An 8,643-nucleotide genomic window follows, 5' to 3' on the forward strand; every position below is an offset into this window, starting at 1 on the left:
TAATATATAATTTTCTATTTATTTTTTCTTTTTGTTTATTCAATAAAAAAAACAAATCTAATTCTCATTAATTATTTCTACCTATAGATAACCCATCCACACACACACAAATACAGCAATGTGTCAACACACTTTCTTTTGCTTGCTGCCAACATTATTTCTTCCTTGCCAAGAATGATTTCCAGTACTATTTGTGGCTCCTTCATCTGCATCTCTCACCAATGACTGCTGATAGTACTTGAACCCCACAAACAACATGAACACTGCATCATAAATGTTTCATGTAAATTACTAATTCAATTATATGTACAAAAACAATAGATCTTTCAATGTTATTTATACTGGGTAAATTACACTTGGTTCCACTGAAATTTATCATAATTATAAATATTTTTTAGTTGTTTAAAAAATTACAAATACTCATCTGAAATTAACGATCGTCTAATAAATATTTCCCTACAATGGACTGTCACGATGGGGTATTTTGTTAAGTATCCATTAATTCTAAAGGGGTATTTATATTTTTTTCAAACAACAAGGGTGTAATAGTGAATATGACAAACTTTAGAGGAGCTCTTTGCAATTTATCCTAAAAATTAATTAAGTAAATTAATAACTTCAAAAGCGTGTACTGAAAGACCACAAATAGACAACAACCAAAAACTATAATAGGAATCTAGGTACAGTGCATTGACACCCTTTAAGATTAAGTCTAATAACATAAATACTCGTGCCTTTTTCAAAATTAAATATACCCCTAAGATGGTTTCAACTTAATTTATCTACCTCTGAGAGGGTACCGATTTAAATAATTACAATCTCAGGGGATGTACTTGTAATTTTTAAATGATATAGAATGATTGTGTAATTAAATTTAATCTCAGAAATGATATTTTAATTTACCTTAAAAATAAACGCTTGTCCACATATAAGTAGAATTCAACTAATACAATTTGAAAAATAGAGAATCTCGGGGGATCAACCTTACTAATGAATTCAGACATTGTTGACAATTTTCTTAATATTTTTTGACGATATTACTTTTTTTATGGGGTGAATAGCAATTTATCCTCCTGTGATATTGAAAATAAGCACATTACCCCCTTATACAAAAAATATAGCAATTTACCCTCTTGTACTTTTTAAAATGAAGCAATTTACCTCCTTAATTGCTTCATTTTAAAAAAGTACAGGCGGATAAATTGCTATATTTTTTTCATAAGGGGGTAATGTGCTTATTTTTAATATCAAGGAGGTAAATTGCTTCATTTTTAAAAATCATAGGGGGTAAATTGTTGTATTTAAAAAAATACAGGGAGGTAAATCGCTATTTATTGTTTCATAAGAGGGTAATTTGCTCATTTGCAATATCACAAGAGAATTGCTTATATTTTTCCCATTTTCTATGTATATAATGTGTTATAAAATATTTAGAAAGAACAAAGCGAGATTTACGTACCTGCCCAAATTCGGGCAACGACTGAGGACAAATTCCAAACGAGAGCGAAGACGGCGAACCCTACGGCTTTCTTGTGAGAACATGACCCCCAAGCATCGCGAAATCGTCGTATCCAAAATGTACCTTCATTTGTTGTGCCAGCGAGTTTTCAAAGCATACTCAATATGTGCGAACAATCAAATTTTAAATGTACTTATTTAATTAAATGTAAAAAGAAAAAGAAAACTAAATAACTTATTAAACAACTACTAAAATATTTTAATTGTAAAATTATATTTCAGCTTGTATTTTTCATATTTATCATAGTAGCTGAATCATATAGTCACGCCCTACAATTGCAAACAATAATTCTACAAAAAGCTTATATATTTAAATATATATATATATATATATATTCTTACTATTGTATAAATCTTTATCAAGTAAAATTAAATTCATTATTTGAGATAGGGAAATATTTTTTCCTATTAAAAAAGGCCTATGAATATGAAATACATTATAAAGACAATTATACTGCCTATATCTGGAATTTGATATAATTACACGTAAACTCCTTATTTTTTTAAAAATTATATCTAAATACACAATATCTATTTTCGTCTAACAAATAAATCTCTTCCGTTAATTAAAATTTACTGAATTTTTTAATATTAATAAAAAGTTAAAAAATTAGCCCTGATTAAATATTATTGACTTATTATAGATTAAATAATTTATTTCTAACCAAACTACATACCATTATAAGGGTGAAAATATGACTTCTTACATACATTAGTATATAGAAGATGTATACGAATAATTTAATTAAAATATTTTTATATAATTTATAATAAGTCAATTGAGATAAATAAAAAAAAAAAAAAAGGCTCCAGTATTGGAGTGTGTAGCACAAATAATTGCATAGAATTCAGATGTGTATGATGATTATTCTTACCGTATGCAGTTAACTGTGAGGAGTAGGATGAGCAGAATTTTGGCACCGTAAATACTCCAATAAAGCCTGTCCCAAATGTCAGCACACATATTTAGTGAAAGAGAACATATGGATTTATTTTTACCACGAGCTTTTTTTGTAATTAATTATAATTATAAATATTTTTTATCATTTAAAAAATTATAAATAATTTTTAAAATTAATGACTATCTAATAAATACTTTTTTGTGACAGATTATTGTCAGGAGTATATATTAGAAAGTCGTTAATTCCAAAAGTATTCCTTTTGTAATTTACCCTTTATTTTTTCCTAATAACCCCACCCCCACCCCAAAAGAAAGAGGGGGAGGGGGTGTGAACCCACATTTTCCCAATGGATTATTTATGAGTAACTTACAACGGGTTTTATTTGAGATTTATCATAATAACATATACCCTTCGTTTTTTTCAAAAATTAGAAATACTCTCCCCTTCTGAACTTAATCGTCTAACAAATACTTCTTGTGATGGCCCACTGTAGGGGATATTTGTTAGATAACCTTCAATTTCAAAAGGATCATTGTAATTTTTTAAACAATGTAAGAATACTTGTAATTATGTGAAAAAGTCCACTATCATTTACCCTTTATTTATTTATTCATAAGAAAAAATGGGTAGGGTGGGGTGGGGGGGAGATCAAACCGACCTAATTTGGCCATCTTCCAGATAGTTATGGAGCTTCCACACCTTGCCAAAATAAACAGCAGCACTGCCAACTGCCAGAGGCAGAATTTGTCATTTTCCACTCAATTTCACATCATAATAATTCTCAAAAATTAACCTCAAACTGAAAACTTACTGATTAACTTTTTTTTGTACACATATAATATATATATATTTATAAATACAACACAAAATATAGTAAAAAATTGAGTAGAGAAAAATTGACCTTCATAGTGGTGGCAGGGTCCCCTGAAAAAAGAGCTCTCAGTTTCAGCAGGAACTCATTCACATAAGGCACAAGTAATTTCATCACCCAAATTGCTTCTTCCTCTCCAACAACATATTCTTCATTTCCACTATCCATCTCCATTGCCCCTCTGTCAAATCCCAAATCAACAAAGGTGAAATATTTATTTATTTATTTGTGGTAATTACTGGTAGACCCTCTTTAAAAATATAAAATTACACTTTTTTTAAAAAATTCTAAAATTATACTTAATCCCTCAAAAAATTCACCGTTTATACCTAACCCCCTTTCTTTATTAGTTTGGACGAAATACACTGACGACAACGAAAATATTACATAATTTTTTTATTTTACACCTCATTTAACACTCTCGAGTAATAATTTTGTAAGGAAAAAAAGTTAGTAATATTAACCTCCCTTCACATATTTATAAGTACAAAAATATACATATAAACGTTAAATAAGGGTAAAATTAAATATTTTATGTAATTTTTTTTGTTGATGTCAACATTATCCTTCCAAACTCTAATAGTAGGGCATCAGGTATACAAACCAAGAATTTTCGAAAGGGTATAAATTTAATTTTGAAACTTTTTTGGGTGAAAATGTAAGGGGGTCTAAGTGTACAAAATCACTTTTTCTAAAAACTATTTACTGTTGTTAAAAACCTGAATTTACTGTAAAAAAATTACCTGCTGATGAGGGATCTGAAAAGAAATATTGCAGCAAGGTAGACAAGGCCTAAGTAGGAAACCACAGAAATAAAGCTGCAAAAATGGGAGAAAATCTTCCAGAATTATAAATTTGAATGGATGGATTTCAAATTTTGTGTCTGTAATCATTTCTTGATTTTCAAATCCATCTATCCAAATGTACCTGACGTTGAGGTCCTTTGTGTATGAAGATGAGATAATAGCAAATGTACCAATCCCAAAAACAAAGGCTGATTTTGATACATCTCTCCACATTACTAAGTCAACTGATAGCAATCAACCAACCAAAACAGGGAATCAGAGCTGAATATGACCCAAAAAATAGAGAGAAAGTTCAAGAAAGTGGATGATTTTTACTCACCAAAGCTTTGCAGTTTGCTTCTGGTTCTTGGGATTCCATGGGAATGATCTGAAGCTGGAAAATGGGTAATAAAAAAAAACACAGTAAAAATTAGAACAAAGAAGGGATTGAATCATTTCAAGAACTATATATCATTGTAGCAGCATTTACTTGGATTATTGGTTTTTGTTGGGGTTGGGTGAAATCTGACATGATTTACAGCAGGAGGAGTTTTTTTCCTGACAACAGGTGAAAATGGCACCGACTTTTTTTCACTGTTCTTGAGCAGTTTCTTCTCCTCAACCAAAATTCTCTTTGGTTTCTGAATTTGCTCTGTGATTGCTTTAATGTCAAGACTCTTGTTCTCAACCTCAATTTCCTTATCTTCTTGTTCTTCTTCATCGCCATCAACATCAACAAAATTATCATCCAAACAGGTGCTTGTGATGGCCTTCTTCTCTTCACACACACACTCCACATCAGATCTTGATTTGGGAACATCAACAGAGCTCTTGTCAACTTTCCCAGCGGAGCTCTCTTCCCTGTTTGGCTCATCATCAACAACTTTTTCATCCACATAATCCACCACTGTTTTTGGTTTCGCCAAATGCAGTGCCTCAGATTTCACCTTCCTCAACTCAGAATTACCTTCATTTTTAACCTCAGTAGAATCAGATTTCACTTTCCTCACCCCATCATTGATCTGGGCCGATGATACAGATCTTGTTTTCTTGATTGAAAGAGGGCTTCTCTTGATCCCATCACCAGAAACACTCAATTCCTTACTCTGTTCATCCAAACTCTTGCTCACTTCCGATCTCTGCCGTGCAATCTGAACTGGGCTCCCCTCAGAACCCTCGGATTTCCAGGTTTTCCTCTTCCCACTCACCCCAATTCCAATAGGGCTCTGTTTGGGTCTCAGACTATTACTCTCCTTCTTCTCAACCTCTGCCATGTTCTCCACTGCATCTTCTTCTTGTGGATTTTCATGAGTGGCAATGAAGACTTTGATGCCACCCTTGACCTCATCAAGCTTCATTCTGCTTTCCCAAACAGAGCCTGCTTTTGGGGCACTGCCTCTTCTCCTACTGCCACCCAAATCCACTGCTTCTTTAGTACTCATGATGACGATGATATCTTCTCACAGTCTGTGTGTTTTATCCTTTAAACTGCAATGAGTACAACTGGGGACCCAAATTTCACAATGGGCTATTAATGGTTATGTATGGGGATTGTGGCTTTGAGCTCAAGGTATAGATAGCAGGTCTGGTATTATGAAAATCATGTAACATTGGGATCCCTTCACACACACATACACTCTGTGTGAGAGAGAGACACAGATACATACACCATGTGAGAGAGACTGGAAGAGAGAGAGACACAGATACATACACTGTGTGAGAGAGAGTGTGTGTGAGAGAGAGAGAGAGAGAAGGGGTGGGATGGATTTCTTGTGCTCTTTCCCTCTTTTGCATTCCTCTTTTATTTATTGTTTTTGTCTTGAAAATTGAAAGAGGATTGTGTTGGTATTGAATAACTCTATAGCTGGTGGGTTGACGGTGGTCTCCATTTTTTTAAATCCAATTGTAATTGAAGATTTTACAAAATTTTTAAATACTCACTATTAATATTAAAATTAAAGGTGCGCGGTTTTGTGCGACTGCGGGATTGTTGGTGATTTTAATACTTATAACAAAAATAAAATATTAAGATTAATAATAATTAATAAATGAAACAAATGTTTGTATATAGCAAGAAAGAAAAACTAACATTATGCACCACAAACCATCAACACTTTTCACAACTTTAAATAGATTAAAATATAAGATCATATATATTAATCCAACAAGGAAACACTTAATCCAACAAAAATCAATAGTCGATTTTAAAAAGAACAGAGATAAAAAAGACAGAACGACAGAACAAAAGTGGTAAAAAAGAAATGAGAGAAGCGGAAAAGGGGATAAAAAATGATGAAAAACTGTGACAATCATTAGATGGGTTTAAAACTTGAATGCACTTAAAAAATTTAACGTTGAGTCCAAATATAAATTTTACAAAGATGAGCTTTGTAATCTACTCTTTGATAATATATGAATTTTAAGATTATATAATTCGAATATGAAATTCTTGTAAAAGAATTAATTATTTTCTCGAATCATTATTCATATAATTTAAAAAATTAATTATATATTTAGTGGTGTGGTTCGATTTTTTGCGATTTTTTTAAGTTCTAAATTATAATCAAATCAATAATGCAGTGCAATTTTACTCTAAATTTAGAATTGTGGTTTGAAAAATAAATCATGAAAAATGATTCGATTTCGATTTGATTCGGGCGATTTTGGGTGGTTTTAAAATTTGTTGATTATAGATAGATTGATAGTTAACTGTAGGGGTAATTACACTCTCATCTCCAAAGATTTTATGTAATCATACAAAAAAATTTATAATTTGAAAAATTATATCTACCACTCATGAGGTTTGCTTCTATCTAACAAATAAGTTCCTCTATTAATAAAAATTCACCAAATTTGCTAATATTAAAAAAAATCTATATTTGTCCCTCATTGATATATTACTGCCATATACCTAGTCATATTAATCCTTGCATGATCAAATTATTCATGTGTTAATGTATGTGATGAGGTATATTATCATCGTTATAAAGATAGTATAGTTCCAAAAAAAAAAAATTTGACCTGAAATTAGTTAGTTTTAAGTCAATCAAGGGCAAATATCAATTTTCTTTCAAATTTTTTTTGTTAATGTCAGTAAATTCAATGAATTTTGACTAATGAGTGAAGTTTATGTTAGGCTGAGGTAAATTTCAGGGGTGCTAGATATAATTTTTCAAATCACAAGAAATTTATGTGTAATTACATCAAACTTCGAAAAAGGGTGTAATTATCCCTTAATTATAAGATATATAATTGATTATAAAAGAATAATTTTAAAATAATTGAATTTATAAAAGTAATTAAGATATTCACATTTATAATTTTATAAATGTAAATTATTATAAGATGAATTAATTCTAAAATAATTGAGTTAATAAAATAATAATGATATTTAGATTTATAATTTTATAAATAATTACCAAAATGCGAATTATAGTTAAATTTCAAAACTAACGTTAGTTTTAATGTAAATAAAGAATTTAACAAATTATTCAATAGATATAACAGATAATTTGATTTAATAATTGATAATTTATATAGGTACAAATTCACCTAGATGGCATCGTCAAACCCTAAAAAAAAGGTTAAGAAGCATAAAAAAATTGCATTTGCACGTGAAATGCATGCTCAATTACAACACCGAAACTTAATTAAAAAAATCAGAGTGTGATGAAACTTCTTATTCAGATTAAATTTGATTAAATCGAATTAATTATATGATAAACGTAAATATATTTATGGAGAAAAATGTAGGTAACCCCATTGTGATATTGCAAATCAGCAAATTACTCCTTATGAAAAAATAAATAGCGATTTTACCTCCTTGTATTTTTTAAACTACAACAGTTTACCTTCCTATGTTTTTTAAAATGGCGCAATTTACCTCCCTATATAAGGAGGTAAATCTTCATTTTAAAAAGTATAGGAGAATAAATTATTATATTATTTTCATAGGGGGTGATGTGCTCATTTTCAATATCACAGGGCGGTAAATTGCTATTCACCCTATATTTATCCCACAATTAATTACTTTTCATAAATTATGTAAAAAGCACGTCAAAAATATGATACATTTATTATATACACAATATATTCAAATTTAAATAATCTGATCCGACCTAAAATTTTTCATCTATATAATTGTTGTATTTAATTTATACAACACCACTATATGATTTGACAACTTCATTCTTGTTTATATTGTTTGGACAATGATTCAGCACATAATAATATGTTTGTAAATTGGCAATTTCAAATAATTACAAACTTTATAGTTATTTAATAATAATTTGTGATTATAAAAAGAAAAAGTTGTTCATTTCTTTATCTTAAGATATAAATAAATTGTATCATTATGTAATTTTACCTCAACACGAAAAGAAAAATGTGCTATTAAGTCAAAATCTAACTAATATCAGCCGTTCAAAAAATAATTGGAAATATGGGAAGCAAGGAAAAAGTGGGATCAATGATATCATAAAACTTAGGGTTAAAATTGAGATTATATAAACAAGTTTGAGTCTTATTATATGGGAAAAAGTATTATTTTAGTCCATTAAGTATGCTT

General features: G+C 29.7%; 1 protein-coding gene across 1 annotated transcript; it reads right to left on the minus strand.

Moving 5' to 3' along the window:
* Positions 1-5,909, minus strand: LOC105162941 (uncharacterized). The gene is made up of 9 exons (XM_011081122.3): positions 4,567-5,909; positions 4,417-4,470; positions 4,219-4,321; positions 4,035-4,109; positions 3,322-3,472; positions 3,079-3,148; positions 2,394-2,459; positions 1,460-1,582; positions 1-263 (listed from the first exon to the last, which is right to left on the minus strand). The coding sequence occupies exons 1-9, from the start codon at positions 5,516-5,518 to the stop codon at positions 124-126; spliced, it is 1,734 nt and encodes a 577-aa protein (XP_011079424.2). The 5' UTR covers positions 5,519-5,909; the 3' UTR covers positions 1-123.
* Positions 5,910-8,643: the final 2,734 nt, after the last annotated feature.

This window comes from Sesamum indicum, linkage group LG5 (assembly GCF_026168435.1).
Source record: "Sesamum indicum cultivar Baizhima isolate 11 linkage group LG5, ASM2616843v1, whole genome shotgun sequence".
NCBI lineage: Eukaryota > Viridiplantae > Streptophyta > Magnoliopsida > Lamiales > Pedaliaceae > Sesamum > Sesamum indicum.

Excerpts from the sequence above, each read along its gene's own strand:
- LOC105162941 (XM_011081122.3), bottom strand. The coding sequence starts at position 5,518 with ATGAGTACTAAAGAAGCAGTGGATTTGGGTGGCAGTAGGAGAAGAGGC. Across the intron at positions 4,471-4,566 it reads AACAAAAACCAATAATCCAA|CTTCAGATCATTCCCATGGA; the intron begins GTAAATGCTGCT and ends CCCATTTTCCAG. Across the intron at positions 4,322-4,416 it reads AAGCAAACTGCAAAGCTTTG|TTGACTTAGTAATGTGGAGA; the intron begins GTGAGTAAAAAT and ends GATTGCTATCAG.